Below are 19,371 nucleotides of genomic sequence, written 5' to 3' on the forward strand. Positions count from 1 at the left end.
ATGATGATACATACATACATACCTAGCTTCATAGATATCCATGCGCCAAGAAGAGCGATACTACACGCTCAACCCTTGTTTGCTACTTTCATTTTGCTGATTTGCAACAAACTGAGTCAAATTAACAAAAAATAGCAGAGCAGGATCTCAAAGAACCGGTCAGTTGAATGGCATGTATTGCTCCCCTCCCCCTTCCTCACCAACCCCCAGTTGTGGAAAACAGCTGAAGAGAGGGAGAGAGAAATAAACAGCAAATCATGAGAAGTAAGAGATTCATCTCAACCACCTATGGACAGGGACCATTGAACTGCCTTCGTAGTTTTTTCCTCTACCCACAACACCAACGTTTTTGTGTATCTGTCTGTTTGCATTTGTCAGGAGAGTTTATAATGGGGTTGGAGTTTAACTGGTAGAGTTATATATCACCAGTTCATAGTTGTCTACCTGAAGATAGAATCTGCAGCCATATTTTCACAGCCTGGCTTTTGTAACCTACATTAAAGATGTGGCTTTTTATTTTGCAAGGGTTCTAAGCGAATGTTTGGCACGTATTTCCGTGTTGCATTCTATGGAGCTAAATTTGGGGATTTGGATGAACAGGAATATATCTACAAGGAACCTGCCATTACCAAGCTGCCAGAAATTTCTCATCGACTGGAGGTAAGCATAATGTATCAGTGGTCTGTGTGGTTGATGATATTACTCAATATTTAATCCCTCTTCCAAAGTTGCAACATTTTCAAGTGTCTCTCTTTTTATTTGACGTCTTACTTTCATTGCGTTTCTTGTCTTCTCTCCCCAAAGATACTGTCCAGGTTTTGTAGCTCCTTATTGAATGTGCAATGTGTAATTCCAAGGAGTGACACAGGAAAGCAATCCAGTTGCATTTCAACCTTAAATGTTGATGTTCATCAAAAATCGAGCTTCTTCAATGATTAAAATCTGCTTAGCAACTAACCAAACGCTACTTATTTTGATGATACTATCAAGCAACATTTGAAGAATGGTATTAACATCATGGATCCTCTACTGTTTCTCAAATAGGCATTTTATGGACAGTGTTTCGGTGATGCTGCTGTGGAGGTTATTAAAGATTCTAGCCCAGTGGAAAAGGGCAAGTTGGATCCCAACAAGGTCAGTTGAAAATGATTTGTAATGTGCAAAATAAATCAATTCCTCATGAAAATTTGACTTTTATTTTATTTTCTCGCTGTTGCACTCTCTGCCCGAAGGCAGATCCAACTCCCAATGCAGCATTCTCCACCACAGGCCAGGAGAAGGAAGCAGGTGCCAAAACCACCTCAGCTAGTTCAGGAATCAAACCTCATTGTACTGGTACCAATCTGATATAAACTGGGTGTCAAGCCAACTGCCCCCCAATGGATCCCAGTTGCACTAGCACTATACACTTGTACATGATAGTTGTAGCCTCAAATAAAGGAGGCAACAATTTCTTTCCATCACATACTGAGCAGAAATCTCTTCCAATCTCGCTGCCTTCTATTGGTGTATATTAGAAGGATTTAAAGTTAGTAATCAACTTGCTTGGCCATCAAATCCTGTATTTCTGGCTTGAAGGCAGAGATGCCAAGATCTCCTTTTTGTTTCGTAACCTTCAAAATATCTTTTCAAGCCAGTGTATTTTTTAGGAATTTTTATACTGTGTTATGGTAACAGCATTGCTGCATCAAACAGGCTCCGAATGGAGATATACCACCTTCTTACAAGGCACAGTAAATTCATGCAAGAGTGAAGTTGTATTGGTAAATTCGCAATGAGGCACCCTCACATATTTCCTCACCACTGTCTCCATGTGTGATATGGTGCAGCTAAACTATCTGGGATAAAAACAAAGTTGCTGGAAAAGCTCAGCGGGTCTGGCTGCATCTGTGGAGGAGAAAACAGAATTAACGTTTCGGGTCCGGTGACCCTTCCTCAGAACCGGACCCGAAACGTTAACTCTGTTTTCTCCTCCACGGATGCTGCCAGACCCACTGAGCTTTTCCAGCAACTTTGTTTTTGTTCCTGATTTACAGCATCCGCAGTTCTTTTGGTTTTTATAAACTATCTGGGATGTCTTGACTAGGTTCACTATTGGTATTAGTCTAAACTACTGATACAAAGTGGGGGAGTGATGACCACACAATGTGCCCTTCAGCACATGGACTGCAGTGCTTCAAGAAAGCAGTTCTTCATCACCTTCTCAAAGACATAAATGCTGGCTAGTCAGCAATGTCCACGTCCCACAAACAAATATTTGAAAAGTTTAACAATCTTCAGGAGAAGATTGTTCATTGTGTTTGAGACGATGAAAGTCATTACATCGTGCTTATTATCTAGTTACATTACAGTCTAAGAAGACAATATATCTTGTGAGACAGATCTAGTACCACACACATGAACAGTATTTTGGTTCCTAATGGGCACAGCTTAGTTTAATATCAGTTAACAGTTTCTGGTGTTTCATACAACATGTGAATCCTAAAAATAGTTTCAGAGCAGAGCCAATCCTGGTACATCAGATACAGAAATGTGTGTCTCACTCATGAAGACACGTAGAAAGCATGCTTCAACAATTGGTACAGATTGCTGAATAAAACTACTTGCATATTTTTTACATTTTGAACTTTGTGTTTCTAGGCCTACATACAAATAACATTTGTGGAGCCATTCTTTGATGATTATGAAATGAAAGATAGAATTACCTATTTTGAAAAGAATTTTAATCTTCGGCGCTTCATGTACACCACGCCCTTCACAAAGGATGGACGTCCTCGGGGAGACCTGAAAGAACAGTACAAGAGAAAAACAATCCTGACAACCCAGCACGCATTTCCTTACATCAAAACAAGAATTAATGTCATTCAGAAAGAGGAGGTAATAAATAAACTCACTATTTTGAAAACATGCTTAAAAAGAAACACAGATTTTGAAAATTGAAGAACCAGAAAAGACTGAATGACCAAAGATCAGTTGTTAATAACAGCAAAATACTGCAGATGCTGAAAATTTAAAAGAGTAGCGGACATAAATAGTACTGGTCATTTCTGATAAATGGTCATTGATCTTAAAAGTTAACCCTGTTTCTCTCGACAAAAGATGCCTGCTGAGTTTTTCCAAATATTTTGTTCTTATTTCTGTCCAATTCTCTTCAGGGCAGTCACTCAACTGAATAGCATGAATGTCAAATAATGTGGCAATGTGTTAGTTGTACTTCATGGCAGTGAGCAATTAAACAACTTACTGTGGGAGGAGGCTCCACAAGTATCTCCATACCCAATGAGAGAGAAGCCCAGTACATCAGTGCAAAAGATAAGGCTCAAGCATTTGTAACTGTGTTCAGCCAGAAGTGCTAAGTGGATGATCCATCTTTGTTTCCTTTGACATTCCTGCTTCACTGATGCCAGTCTTCAGCCAATTTGAATCATTCCACATGATATCAAGAAATGGCTAAAGGCACTACAGACTGCAAAGGCTATGGGCTGTGACAAAATTCCAGCAATAGTACCGACAACTTGTGCTCCAGAACTTAGTGCTCCCCGAGCCAAGCTGTTCCAGTACAACTATAACACTAGCAAACCCGACAGTGTGGAAAATTATCCATGTGTGTCCAATACACAAAACAGGACAAATCCAACCTGGCCAAAAAACACCCCATCAGTCTAATCTCGATCATTAATGATGGAACAGGTCATGAATAGTGCGATCAAACAGCATTTTCTTAGCGTTAAACCACTCAGTAATGCACAGTTTGGGTTCCTTCACAGTCACTCAGTTCCTGATCTCATCGCAGCCTCAGTTCAAACATGGACAAAAGAGAATTCCAGAGGTGAGGTGAAAGTGACAGCCCTTGACACCAAGGCTGCATTCGACCAAGTGTGGCATCAAGGGGCCCTATCAAAACTGGAATCAGTGGGTTTCATGGATAAAACTCTCCATTGGTTGGAATCATACCTGGCACAAATAAAGATGTTTGTGATTGTTGGAGGTCAGTTATCTCAGCTCCAGGACATCACTGCAAGAGTTACTCAGGACAGTGCCCCAGCCCCAACCATGTTCAATACTTCATCAATGACCTTCCCTCCACCTTAAGGTCAGAAGTGGGTGTGTTTGCTGATGACTGCACAATGTTCAGTGCAATTCATAAGTCCTCAGATACTGAAGTAGTCCAAGTTCAAATACAGCAATAGCTGGATAATGTCCAGGCTTGGGCCGACAAGTGTCAAGTAACATTTGTGCCAGGCAATGGATATCTCTAATTACAGAGAATCTGACCTCCATCCCTTGACTATCAGTAGCATTACTATCACTGAATCCCACTATTAACATCCTGGGTGTTACCACTGACTAGAAACTCAACTGGAAGAGCTATACACATTCAGTGGCTACAAGAGTAGCTCAGAGGCTAAGAATCTGACAGACTCACCTCCTGACTCCCCAAGACATGTCCACCATCTACAAGTCACATGTCTGGAGTGTGATGGAATACTCCCCACTTGCCTGGATGGGTGCAGCTTCAAGAACACTCAAGAAGCTCGACACCATCCAGGGCAAAGCAGCCCACCTGATTGGTATGCAGTTCATCACTTTCAACATTCACTCCCTTCACAAAAATCCAGTGTGCACCAGCCTCAAGAAGCACTTCAGAAATTCACCAAGACTCCTTATACAGCACCTTCCAAACCATTTCCATCTAAAAGGACAAGGGCAGCGATTACATGGGAACACCACCAACTACAAAGTCCCCTCCAAGCCACTCCCTATCCTGACTGGGAAATATATTGCCATTCCTTCACTGTTGCTGGGTCATAGAAACACAGAAAATAGGAACAGGACCACACCTTTTGGCCCTTTGAGCCTGCTCCACCATTCAGTATGATCATGGCTGATTATCCAACTCAGTGTCCTGTTTTTATTTTTTCTCCCATGAGCTGTGAACCCTTTAGCCCTAAGAACTATATCTATCTGCTTCTTGAAAACATTCAATGTTTTGGCCTTGACTGCTTTCTGTGACAGAGAATTCCACAGGCTTTAGTCATTTGTGTTATTTTTGACTTGGAGTTACTCAATGAGCATCAAAGCCTACCCTTGAAAAGCCTGCTGGTATTACTCAGAAAATTGGTTTGTTCACAACATGTGGTTTTGTTTTGTTCTATGTTATTTCTCCTCACCTTAGTTGCAAATAGCCTGCACCATATTCTTTGACCCCTGGACCTGGACTCCCCAGTCATTGGAAACATCCTTCCTGTATTCACCCTGTCTAGTCCTGTTAGAATTGTATAGGTTTCTATGAGATCTCCCCTCATTCTTCTAAACTGCAGCGAATATAGCCCTAACCTACCCAATCTGTCTTCATATGTCACTCCTGCCATCCCAGGAATCCGTCTGGTAAAACTTTGTTGCACTTGCCCAATAACCACAGCATCCTTTCTCAGATAAGGAGATCAAAACTGTGCACAATATTCCTAGTCAAAATCCCAAACTCCTTCCCAGCAGCATTGTAGGTATACCTCCACCAGATGGACTGCAGAAATTCAGAAAGTCAGTTTCTCACTGTCTTTCAAAGGGCAATTAGGGATGGGCAATTAGCAAAGCCCATATACCCTGTATTAATGAATAGAAACTTACTGGGTTCACAAGTTGGACCAGAAAGTATTCCTGTGTATGGGATGAAGCAAAAAGTTTGAAATCTTTGTAATCAAAATTTGTATTTGGCCTTTATGCATCAGAAACTGGTTGCAAGATTTCCAACGGTTGTGTATTTCACAATAGAAAATATTGAAAGACTGTGAAAATATAAAACAGACATCAACTTGAATAGCACCCGCTGTCTGAAATGCAAGAAATGGTTGGTGACTAAATTATGCACTTGTAGCCCACTCTCACTTCCTGGTTAAATTTAAGTGGCTATTGTCACAAGGTGTAGGTGATGTAGAAACATGGTTCCATCAGGATAGCAGAAGGTGAAATCTGAAGAGCAGCACAGGAAGCTATAATAAATAAGAGACAGGACAACTACAAAATTGTTCAGCCCTTTATTTCACAATTTAGATTTTATAATCTGCACATGGCTCATACTTTTCCTTGTTATGTTTACTTTGGAGTTATCAACTATTTACTAAGCTATGAATTTTATTGAAGTGAACACAAAAGCCTGGCTGTTCATTCCCATGGGCTGTGCTACAATTAAGGTAGGGTGTGACATTAGCAAATACAGTTTCACAAAATACAACTGAAATGTTTCCCTAGTGTAAAATCTTTTAGTTGAAACAGCAAGTCCCAATATCTTTAAGGTTTTAACTGTGACATCTAATGCCATCCAATGTCATTAATTCCTCAGAAGTGTACTTCTATTAAGAATAGAATTCAAATCTGTTTTTCAATAGTTGCAGCCTGGAAAGAAGTAATTCTATCTGGTTTATTTTGCAGTTTATTCTAACACCTATTGAAGTAGCTATTGAAGATATGCAGAAGAAAACACTCGAGTTGGCAGTTGCAACTCAACAAGAACCTCCAGATCCCAAGTTGCTTCAGATGGTGCTACAAGGTTCTGTGGGAGCTACTGTAAACCAGGTACTACATCAAGGAGTTTGAGACTCTTTACTGTGAAGTTGTCTATGCCAGCCTTGTGATTCTGTAGTTAAAGGTCTAACACATGCCTGGATAGGTGCTTTCTAAATTCCATAGTATGAATTGGTGCAGCTGGTGTAGGTGTAGGTTGGGATTTGCAAAGAAAAAGAACTTTTCACAGCTTCTCATTAAGATAGCGGCTATGCTGCAAAATAAAACAGACTCTGTTCACATATGAAGCTTTATAAATTATCCACAAAAGCTGCTTAAATACATTTTACTATAATTCAGTCAAGTAAACAGTGGCAGTGAATTTCAGTATCAATTCATGATTTTGTATTTACACAACTACAGAATACCTTTTTGGATAAGTAAGAAATTATGAATAATGTAAAACTTCTTCGAATAATACCAGGAATCAGTGGGGCAGCCACCTTCCCCATTTTTTCAAGCAAGTGTTGAATAGTTAGAAGAGATATGTGGCAATAGTTTATGGTTCACTTGTCTCAATGGGTATTAGAGAAAGTGAGGGATGAAGTTAAGGAAGAAATTGCAAGCGAGGTTAGGAATTTAAATTTGAGGAGGAGCAACAGCTCATGTAAATCATTGAGTATGAGGAAGATATGTGAGCTGGATGTGGAGCAAGTAAAGGCAATGGTAGCAAGGTTTACGATGACCTCAAGTTTATAGAAGATACAATTTGGGAGGCCAGGCAAGACTGGAACAGTTAAATGTAGAGCTATAGAAAGGTATAGAAAGTTGGAGCTGTATCATTGGGATCGTCCTTACCTGAACTGTGCTGGGAGAAGTGTTCGGGAAAGTTGTGTAGCTGGGGTGACAGAGAAAACTTTAAACTAAATAGTGACAGCGAAGCAACACATGAGGGAAAGTGTGGTAAAGAGAAAGGACTGAAGTAGTGAAGTGAGGGGAATAGTAATCAGAGCATTGGAGGAAGGGGCAGAACATACAAATGTAACAATGCATCAGTATGCATACGGCCATCAGTAGATACTCTGAATATTTTCAGGACTGAGTTAAATAGTTTCTTGATTGCTGAGGAAGTAAAAGGTATCGGGATGGACAGGGATGTAAAGGTCAAGCCACAATCAGATTATCCATGCTCCTATCAAATGCTGAGGAAGGCTCAGGCCAAACGGCCTACACTTGTTCATTTTTTAAGTATATTTTCAGCAGCAAATGTGCTGAGGCAGGGATGGAGTTAAGTGATATTGCAGAGGTGAAAATAGACAGTTTCAGTAAGTTATTTTGTCTGTGGTCTTAATTCTTAACAAGGCACCATCCTTGTTTCCCAATGTCTGACATCAGTTTTATCCACTTGTTACAGGGTCCATTAGAAGTAGCGCAAGTATTTCTGGCAGAAATTCCAGAAGATTCAAAGCTGTTCAGACATCACAATAAGTTGAGGTTATGCTTCAAAGAGTTTATCATGCGGTAAGTTATGTGAAATAAATGATGAGTTATTTGCTGAACCTGTAAAAGTGGAAACCTTTAAAGATGCAATAAATTGTTCCAATCAGTGGATGAGCAATGTAGATCTGAAAAATGCTTGGCATAATCTCAGTCAGTACCAGTTTATTGACTTCAATGGACGTAGTAATTAAAGGGTCGTGTTTGACCCCACAGCCTGATTACAGAGAGAAAACTGACTAGACTATTTAGTGACTTATGCCAGATGTATACACAGCAGAAAAGGACAAGGCAGAAGAATCAAATAACATTAAAGTTTTCACCTGAATAATGGTCATCTGGATGAAATACTTGAGGGTGTCTGATTTCCTTAAAACTATATCCTTGTCAAAGGAAGAGCGAGATATTATCAATCAAAAAGGAATAAAGCAAAAGCACAAAATAAATTTACCTATGTAGGATTAAATAGGACATATGGTACAGAACCAGGCCTCTCAGCTCAAGTAATGGAAGGGAAGGCTTGATAAAGATAAACTATTTCCACTGGTTAGACATTCCAGAACTCAGGGGCTTTGTCTGAGAATTAGGACCAGACCATTATAGGGAGGGGTCGCGATGAATCTGGGTGGGATGCTCTTCAGAGGGTCAGTGTGGACATGATGGGCTAAATGGCCTGCTTCCACACAGGGATTCTATGATTTTATGAGCGATGTTAGGAAGCACTTCTACTCACAGAGGGTACGAGAGGCTTGGAACACTCTTCCACGAACAGCAGTGGATGCTGGATCAGTTGTTAACTTTAAATTTGAGATCGATTTTTGTTGAGCAAAGGTATTAAGGGATATGGGCCAAAGGCAGATATATGGAGTTAGGCTACATATCAGCCGTGATCTCATTAAATGGTGGAACAGGCTCGAGGGGCTGAATGGCCTACACCTTTTCCTATTTTCCTAATTCATTCTGGTGTTTTTGCTCCTCCATCTTTAGTCATTTGTGTTATTTTTGACTTGGAGTTACTCAATGAGCATCAAAGCCTACCCTTGAAAAGCCTGCTGGTATTACTCAGAAAATTGGTTTGTTCACAACATGTGGTTTTGTTTCCTTCTATGTTATTTTGGTGCATTTCCTTTTGAATATTATAAGACTATGAAATATAGGAGCAGAATTCAGCCATACGGTCCATCAGGTCTGCTCCACTATTCAATCGTAGCTGATATGTTTCTCAACCCCATAACCCTTGATCCCCTTACCAATCAAGAACCTATCTATCACTGTCTTCAATACACTCAATGGCTTGGCCTCCACAGCCCTCTATGGCAATGAATTCCACAGAGTCACCATCCTGCAGAGGAGACCACATTGTGAGCAGCAAATACAATAGACTAAATTGAGTGAAGTGCAGGTAAATCGCTGCTTCACCTGGAAGTTATGTTTGGGACCTTGGATAGTGAGGAGGGAGGAGGTAAACAGTGGGGCGTTACACCTTCAGCAATTGCAGGGGAAGGTGCCGAGGGGCTGTGGGTGTTTGTTGGGAGCGAAGGATGTCCTGGACCAGAGTGTCCCAGAGGGAACAGACCATGCAGAGTGCTGACAAGAGAGAGGAGGGAAATATGTGTCTGGTGGTGGCATTCCACTAGAGGTGGTGGGTGAGGACAAGGGAAGACCCTGTCGCTGTTCCAGGAGGGAAGAGAGGGGGTGAGGGCCAAAGTGTGGGAGGTGGGTCGGATCCATCTGAGGGCCCTGTTAACCGCGGTGCTGGGGATTCCTTGGTTGAGGAAAAAGGTGGACATTTCAGAGGCCCCCCTTGTAGAAGTTGGCATCATCTGAACAGATTCATCAAAGACGGAGGAATTGGGTGAATGGAATAGAGTCTTTACCAGAAGCACCCTGCTTCCTTGTTCCTCACTTTCTTCCTTGTTGCAGCCTGTGTTGCCCCCGTCCTGCAGAGCTGCTTTCTTCCTCCACATTCCTGCTTCTCCCCCCAAGACACAACCAACAACAATTCTTGAAGCCAGTTGACAGCAATTACCCTAGACCCAGCCATTGGCAGCCCCTCCCTGCCCCCCACAGTGACCTTCTCACCCCAGCCACTTACCTTCCCCACTGCTTCTCCAATCAATGTCTGGTTCGCTCTCCCATCAGCTGGTGATGCCCTTGCTAGTGAGGTTATAGAAATGCAGTTGAGGAATTGTTGTATTTGGAGAAGCATGTGAGGACTTCTGAAAGGAGGACCAGCTCCTTGTTTTCTGCCTCTCTCCCTCTCTCTCTCTCTTTCCCTCTCTCACACACTTATGGAGATAAGATGATTTGTCATCGCAGTGATGGATTTCTGCTGGCTGTTTTGGGATATTTTGGTGCAAATTCACCCATTGTCCCTATCAATATTAAATTCAGCCTGCAGCCACCAGGAAATTCACCAAAGATCCTTAGATAGCACCTTCCAAACCCATGACCACTTCCACCTAGAAGGACAAGGGCAGCAGGTATATGCGAACACCACCCCCTGCAACTTTCCCTCCGAGCCACTCACCATCCTGACTTGGAAATATTATCAACGTTCTTTCACTGTTGCTGCGTCAATATTCTGGAATTTGCTGTCTAAGGGCATTGTGGGTCAACTCACAGTAGGTGGATTGTAGTGGTTCAAGAAGGCAGACCCATCTTGAGTCCAGACACCTCCGCACCCCCCACCCCATCTCCCCAGTTTGAGGCATGGGCCCAGTGATTAACACCATCTACACATTACAACTTACAAAATAGGAGCAAGAGTAGGCCATTCGGCCCCTCAAGTCTTTGACAAGATCATGGCTGATCTGTCTCAGGCCTTGTTTCCTCTTTCATGCCAGCTCCTCATAGCCCTCAATTCCCTGTTACTTCGAAAATTCGTCTCCTTCCTCTTTCAATACTTCCAGTGATCTGGCCTCCACAACTGCAGAACTGGGATAGAGGATTCCAAACATTCACAATTCCTTTGCGTCTCAGTTTCAAATGTGTATCCCCTTATTCAGTAACAATGTCCCTTAGTTCATGACTCCCCCATTAGTGGAAACATCTTCTCAATGCCTACCCTGTCAAATCCCTTAGAATCTTGCATGTTTCAATAAGATCACCTTCATTCTTCTCAATTCTAATGACAAAAGGCCCAACCTGTTTTTAGTTGACTGGTTTTCAAGCAAACGTTTCGTCTCCCTTCTAGGTGACATCATCAGTGCTGTGTAGCCTCCGTTGAAGCGCTGTTGTTCTGTCCCACTCTGAATTTGTATGGTCCGGTCTGTCATGGTGGGCTGTCTTGTTTCTGATTTTGTACCATAGTGGTATGTAGATAGGGTCTATTTCAACATGTTTGTTTATCGCATCGATGATTGAAAACCAGGCCTCCAGAACAGACCGGACCATATAAATTCAGAGCGGGACAGAACAACAGCGCTTCAACGGAGGCTACACAGCACTGACAATGTCACCTAGGAGGGAGATGAAAAGTTTGTATGAAAACCAGTCAGCTCGGTGAACCAACCAACAGCTCCAACCACAACCTGAGCTACCGATCTTCGCTAAAACATAAAACTAACCTGTTTATGGCTATTCATCCCAGGAATCGGTCAAATGAATCTTTTGTGAACTGTCTCCAATGCCAGTTTATCCTTTATTAAATACAGGAACCAAAGTTGTACATGGAACTCCAGCTGAGGCCTCACCAACATCCTATACACCCTGCAGTGAGGGTGAAGCAAATGGCAGATAACTGAGCAGCTTAGAATCAGAGAGACACCCTGTAGCAAAAACTTCCCTATTTTGAATTCCAAGACGTGGGAATAACTTTACATTTACCTTCTTGATTCCTTGCTGATACCCACCCTCTCATGGGCGGTAACGGTATCTTGCTAACCACCGCTATTCCAATGTTTGGTGACAGGGATTTCAGGGTGTGTGTTGATACTTTACAGTAAGTTACTAAAAGGATAGAGCAAGGGGAAGTCTGAGAGAGCTCTCTGCACACTATATGTGGGTGATACATGGAAACTCAGAAACATTGAAGATAGGAGCAGGAGGAGGCCATTTGGCCCTTTGAGCCTGCTCCACCATTCTTCACGATCATGGCTGATCGTCCAACTCAATAGCCTAATCCTGCTTTCTCCCCATAACCTTTGATCCCGTTTGCCTCAAGTGCTATATCTAGCCACCACTTGAATACAATCAATGTGTTGGAATCAACTCCTTCCTGTGGTAATGAATTCCATAGGCTCACCACTCTTTGGGTGAAGAAATGACTCCTCAGCTCTGTCCTAAATGGTCTACTCCGAATCATCAGACTGTGACCCCTGGTTCTGGACACACCTACCATCGGGAACATCCTCCCTGCATCTACCCTGTCGAGTCCTGTTAGAATTACATAAGTCTCTGTGAGAACCCCATCTTTTGTTTGAACTCCAGCGGAAACAGTCCTAACCTTGTCAATACCTCCTCATACGTCAGACCTACTATCCCCGGAATCAGCCTGGTAAACCTTTGCTGCACTCCCTCGAGGGCAAGAGCGTTCTCCCTCAGAAAAGGAGACCAAAACTCTCACAGTATTCTAGGTGTGGTCTCAGCAAGGCCCTGTATAACTGCAACAACATATCCCTGCTCCTGTACTCGAAACCTCTCACAATGAAGGCCAACATCCCATTTACCTTCTTTACCACCTGCTGCACCTGTATGGTTACCTTCAGCGACTGGTGCACAAGGACACCCAGGTTCCACTGCACACTCCCCTCTCCCAATTTACAGCCATTCAGGTAGTAACCTGCCTTCTTGTTTTTGCTTCTAAAGTGAATAACCTCACATTTATCCAAATTATACTGCATCTGCCTTTAATTTGCCCACTCACCCAACCTGGCCAGATTATGCTGAAGGATCTCTGCATCCTCATCACAGTTCACCCTCCCACCCAACTTGGTATCATCTGCAAACTGTGAGATGTTACATTTTGTTCCCTCATCCAAATCATTAATACATATTGTGAATAGCTGGGGTCCCAGCACCGATCCCTGTGGCACCTCACTAGTTACTGCCTGCCAATTTGGAAAGGACACATTAATTCCTACTCTTTGATTTAGAGAATGGAATTATTATAGCGACCATTTTATCTTCCAAGCCAAAGGCTCTTCATGAACAAAGGAGAAGAAATAAATGACTAACAAAAGAATGGTCATGTTGAAATCAAAAAAGGGATATTTAATCTAAATATAGGGTGTATTTGAAGAATGCAAACAGTAATTGGCCTGATTGGAGAAGTAATTAAAATAATCCTACTGTCACTGATGATTTACTGATTTTCACTGAATGAGTCTTTCCTAACATTGTCTTTTCTCTCCAGATGTGGTGAAGCTGTGGAGAAGAACAAAGGCCTGATTGCCACTGATCAAAAGGAATATCAACAAGAGCTGAAAAAGAATTACAACAAATTGAAAGAGAACCTAAGACCAATGATTGGGCGAAAGATTCCAGACCTGTATAAACCAGTGGTTAAAATCCACAAGTAAGATCCAAAAAATGCAGTTTCTTTCCTACTGTAGCTCACTGACAAATAGAGCGATAGTAATGAGAATTTTCCCATTACAAGAAGGGGCAGTAAGGTGATGTGTAGGTCAGATAATCAGGCATGGAGAATGGCAGAGCAGGCTGAAAGGGCCGAATGGTCTTCTCCTGCTCCTATCTTCACTGGTTCTATGTTTCTACGTTTCCATGTATCAGGATGGGAGAGACGTCCACCTCATTTGGGCTGCCTCAGAAATTGTATTGGGCAAGGGGACCAATGGTCAACCACCCTGTCCCACTGTCAATTAGGGCCCTTAAGTGGTCAATCGCTTAAAAACCTTATCCATGAGGATGCAATTACTTCAACTCCAGGTGAGACAGAATAAGGAACAGTACATTACAGGATCGGGCCCTTCGGCCCATCAAGCCTGTGCCAACACATGATGCCTTTCTAAACTAAATTGGCGATAGTATAATGTAGGGTATGCAGGGTAGTTTGATCTTAGTAGGATAATATGTCGGCACAACATCGTGGGCCAAACGGCCTGCACTGTGCTGTACTGTTCTATGTTCTACGTTCTATGTAAACTAAAAACCTTTTGCTTCTATGCTGTCCATATTCCTCTATTCCCACTTATTCATATATCTGTCAAGATGCCTTTTAAATGTTGCTATTGTATCCGCCTCTACTGTCTCCTCTGGCAGCACATTCAGGAACTTACCATATTCAGTGTATAAACCTTGCCTCTCAGATCTCCCTTAAACCTACCCCCTTTTAACTTAAACCCATAGCCCCTTTAAAAACACTTTGACTATCCATTCCATCCATTCTTCTCACAACTTTTGTCAGGTCTCCCCTTAGCCTCCAATGTTCAAGTGTAAAAAAAACAAGTTTGTCGAATCTCTCCTCACGGCTAATACTCTCCAAACCAGGCAACATCCTGTTTCTGTACCCTCTCCAAAACCTCTACATCCTTCTGGTACTGTGGGGACCAGTACTGTACACAGTGTTCCAAATGTGGCATCACCGAAGTTCTATATAGCTGCACCATGACTTGCCAATTTTATACACTGTGCCCTGACCGATGAAGGCAAGTATGCCATACGCCTTCATGAATACCTTATCCACTTCTGTTGCCAATTTCAAAGAACTGTGGACCTGTACACCTAGATTCTTCTGTATGTTGATGCTTCTAAGGGTTCTGCTATTTACTGTGTACTGTACTTCCCTCCTGCATTAGATCTTCCAAAATGCATCACCCTGCATTTTTCTGGATTAAACTCCAGCTGCCATTTCTCTGACCAATTCACCAGCCTATTTATATCCTGCTGTATCCTCAGTCAATCCTCCTCACTATCCGCACCTCCCCCAGTCTTTGCGTTGTCTGCAAACTTACTAATCAAACCTCCTACATTCTCTTCCAAGTTATTTATAGGAATTATAAACAACAGGGGTCCCAGCACAAAAGAGAATCAGACCACCCGACTGGTGAGCCATTGGGGATAGTCTGTCAGTATTTTGCGAAGGAGGAACCTGGAGGCCCCTTAAACTGTGTTACATTGTGCACCGCACCCACCTGACCCTCCCTCCACAACCTAGCTTCTGTCCCCCAACAACATCTACCTTTCCTCCATCTAATATTCTGGGGGCTTTCTGGAGATATTGGCAGCTCCAAACAGGCAGGTCTTCCTGCTCCTGGTGTATAATTCAGAAAGAACATTCACTAACAGCCAATCAGCTGCCTGATGAAGTTAGATCACAGTTTTCTCTCCAAGAAAACCATCCTGCATTTGAACTGGGATCAAGTACGTGAAACCTCAACCGTATATTTTGTTAAAGAGTCCAGTATTTCAGATAAAGTTCTTTGATTCTGAGTTAGGCCCAAACGTTTAGTCTGTTTTTTGTTTCTTTCGGAGGTCAAACACCCAGCTTGAGGCATTTGGTGTTTTTTAAAAACTTGTTATACAATGTACAGTCTTGCTACATCATCAGTGGGAAGCTCCATTTTTATGCAGCAGGCCCCTTGACAGCTGGCATTTGGGACAGTACACGGAGTTGGTGCTTTGTGTAAAGAGGCCTAATAACTTCTTCACTTTCCCATTCGGTAGCAGTTGTGTGAGAGTAGAACATTGTTTTACAGAATACCTGACTTTCCCAAAGTCTAGAAGTCATCCATTATGCCCAAAGTATCATTTTGGGCTCCATAGCCTTTATGGATGCCAGGGTCTTTTTTTCCCCAAATCTCAAAGTACGTCAATATATGGTGACATGCTGAAAATTTCACAGAACAGAGCCTGATAACTCTGGAAGATCTCTCCATGAGATCTCCTGATGGTTCAGTTTGATTCTGACCTGTACAAACTCTGAGCATCCTCAGTTCAATTACAAACTCTGTCATTCTTTCCACGCTTCGCTGGGGTGCCTGGAAAGGAGTAAATAACAGTCAGGTTTGCTATTTCTGATGAGAAAAACCAAAGAACTGCGGGTGCCAGAATTCTGAAACAAAACCAACAGTTGCTGGAGAAACTTAGGCATGTCCAGCAGCATCCATGGAGTGAAAGCAGAGTTAACGTTTCAGGCCCAGTAACCCTGTTTCAGATGTAGAGTTCTTCAGTTCTGAAGAAAGAGTCGCTGGACGTCAAACATTCACTCTGCTTTCGTTCCACAGATGCTGCCAGACCTGCTGAGTTTCTCCAGCAACTTCTGTTTTCGCTGTTTCTGACTACTGTTTTGTAACCACTGCTGAAGACAAGGCAGCAATGCATCCTATAGGAAACTATCTGATCAAAACCCACTGTCTGATGTCAGGTATCTATCACTTAGATAAAGTAGCAACGTCAAAAGAGACTCAGGCTGAGCTAATGCTTTCAATATAGTAAAGGAAAATGTTTTATTAACGAGTAGAATTTCAACTCGAAGAAGAAGTGATATGGTGCTCCTGTTTTATCTTAATGTTCCCTCATGCACCACGGGTAACACAATATTCTTTTCTTTTCTACCTTAAGGGGATCCTTTAAAAGATCAAGTTTTAGGAAGAATGAGACATCGCCTTCAAGCACACAGAACAGCTGATGGAATCTGAGTTTTTGCGAGACACTAGGATCTGTCCTTCATTGTTCATTTGCAACAGGAGCAATGTATTGAGCTGGAAGAGCCATTGAGACAGGTGAATGAGAAGTATGTAAACTGAACTTGAATATCTCTTTCAAAAGTGAAGCACTTTTTATAAGGTAACAATCATGGACCAATACTGATATCATATACTTCACATGTAGACAAAATTGCCACTGTCATTTCAAGCTGCTGTTTGGAAATTCAACACGCAAAAGTGGTTTTAATGCCATATCTTCCTGCATTGTCCCCAACAAAACCAGCTGGGAGCATTTATTATCCTGTCATTGCATTCCTGACTAATTAATAGATCTGTGTTTTATGTTTACATGAACTGGCATTGTATTTTACAGCCACAAATACAGCTAGTTGTTATATTGCTGTTTCTCTCTGTTATGTCTGTACATACACTATTACATATCTTTTTGAGACTGTCATTGAGTTTTAAACAAGGTGGGAGCACTTTTTGTTTTAGATCTATTGATAGAAACTTGTTGTTTAAGTATAACTTTGGATTTGAATCCAGATGTTACTTCAGTGTGTGTGTGTGTGTAATATATATATATATAAGCTGTTAGGTGCCTGTCATGTGTTCTGCAACTCAGATACCTCTGTTGGTAAACTTAGTGCAATTTGACTACTTCATTGGTATGAATTTATATACTAACTATATTTGAGACACAATAAGTCCAGAATAATATTTACCTTGCAACTTTACAACACTGTTTAATTTCTGAAAGTTCAGCTCATGTGACATCCTGTTATCCAAAACAGGCATGGAACAATGAAGGAAGGATTATTTTAAGCATTCAATAAAATGCAATGTGTTTGTGGTCTGAGAATATGACATACCCTGTGTTGGCACATAATTGATTGAAATGAAGAGGTTAAAATTGATAAGGACATCCAAACACTTGATTTTAGGATGTGATTATTTACTAAGTGACTATCAGAAAATGGTACATTGGTTACATGGGATATTCTGGTCAAACAAATTTAATTCTTTATGCATTTTCATCCTGGAAGTTTATGATATTTCTATTTCCATAAAGCTTGGATAAGATGACCTCTTTCGATAAAAGCTGGTCTGATCAGAGTTGTAAAAGCAATGTAATTTTGAGTTGCTCAACTGGTAAATCCAAATCGCAAAAAATGCTTCTAGATACATTATTATTGATGTTTGTAAACTGCCTTGAATCTTCATTTGTATATTATCTTGTGTACAGAAACGTCTAATCATGCAAATAAAGTCTTGTAGAATGATGGAAGCATTGCGATGCTTCCAAAGTCCTTGCACAATCTGTTTTGATTTTTTTTAACAACTAAAATCACTTTAATAGGAATCAAAGTCACATAATGAAGACTTTATAAAATAGTAATTGGATGTATTGCTTCTTTACTCAGTGTTTTAAGGTGTTTTGTTCAATCCTGAATAATTCCTATTTTTCTTCTACATTTCCATTTAGATTTTAAAAGATGCATTTGGTATATATAGTTGAAAATTTTGCTTTGAGAATGTAGCAGGACTGCTTAAGAGATTTGGTTATGCAAATATATTACCGAACTGCTTGCACATGGCATCCTAGAATCAAAGAAAATAAAGTATTTTAGGGTGCCATTCTTCCCATCTAGCTGTGCTGGTGTTAGCCCTTCAATTATAGCAGATGGTGGAATTTGAAATCAATAATAATCTGGAAATAAGAGTCTAATGATCACCATGGAACAATTGCCGATTGGCAGGAAAACCCATCTGGTGCACTAATATACTTTAAAGAAGGAAATCTGCCATCCTTACCCCGTCTGGCCTACGTGTGACTCCAGACCCACAGCAATATGGTTGACTCTTAGCTGCCCTCTGGGTGATTAAGGATGGGCAATAAATGCTGGCCTAGCCAGTGACACCAGCATCCCGTGAATGGTGATGTTGTAAGGTGTCTATTTTTGCAGCTAATAGCCGCAGTCTTGGAGTTCACAATTCCAAGTCTCCTGGAATCCCACAATGCGTTGGAAGTTATAAACAGTTATGCTGGAAAATATTTATTTATTTCTAAGATGGAAGAGTTAAGGAGAGGAAAGCTAATAAACATTCCTATCTGGATGCAAAGCTAATGTGTTTCATCTTGCAAAAGACAACAGCTCATAGCAAGCAGCATCAGAGGAGCAGGAAAGCTGACGTTTCGGGTCTGGACCCTTCTGAAGAAAGGTCCAGACCCGAAACATCAGCTTTCCTGCTCCTCTGATGTTGCTTGGCCTGCTGTGTTCATCCAGCCCCACACCTTGTTATCTCAGATTCTCCAGCATCGGCAGTTCCTACTAGCTCCGAGCAAGCCATTTTTCAGATCAAGTTACAGGTTTCCCTGCAAATAAACTCAGAGAAAAAGCTGAATCTACAACCATCTAATTGAGATTGGACATGGCATAGTCAGGAGAAGAATTATCAAGAATCTGGTAACACATTCTGGGCATACCCTCTAAGTGTGTTGGAAAGCAGACTTCAGAACAGGTCTTTTTTTTTTATTTATTGTCAATGACACAGTTCCAAAACATTACAATCATATAAACCTCACAATTATAGCATACAGTTTCACACCTGCCATGAAATAGGCCTTATCAAAATCACCAATGACATCCTTTGTGATTTATCGGCTATTCCTTCATGGCCTTCTCAGCCTGTCCACAGTGTTTGACCTTTTTGACCACACCATCCTCCTGCAGTGTCTCCCGGCAGCATGGGACAGCTCTCT

General features: G+C 41.6%; 1 protein-coding gene across 1 annotated transcript in view; it reads left to right on the forward strand.

Moving 5' to 3' along the window:
• The window catches only part of dock8 (dedicator of cytokinesis 8), a gene marked incomplete at its 5' end in the record, with an annotated part of 95,800 nt that extends 77,874 nt beyond the window's left edge, over positions 1-17,926 (forward strand). The window contains 7 exons of the mRNA XM_048619918.1: positions 526-660; positions 1,045-1,134; positions 2,641-2,877; positions 6,430-6,573; positions 7,916-8,022; positions 13,355-13,516; positions 16,522-17,926. Of these exons, the coding sequence (XP_048475875.1) occupies positions 526-660; positions 1,045-1,134; positions 2,641-2,877; positions 6,430-6,573; positions 7,916-8,022; positions 13,355-13,516; positions 16,522-16,588 (942 nt within the window). The remainder of the gene's footprint in view (positions 1-525; positions 661-1,044; positions 1,135-2,640; positions 2,878-6,429; positions 6,574-7,915; positions 8,023-13,354; positions 13,517-16,521) is intronic.
• Between the last annotated feature and the right edge of the window lie 1,445 nt (positions 17,927-19,371).

Source organism: Rhincodon typus, chromosome 3 (genome assembly GCF_021869965.1).
Source record: "Rhincodon typus isolate 14 chromosome 3, sRhiTyp1.1, whole genome shotgun sequence".
NCBI classification, from domain to species: Eukaryota; Metazoa; Chordata; class Chondrichthyes; order Orectolobiformes; family Rhincodontidae; genus Rhincodon; species Rhincodon typus.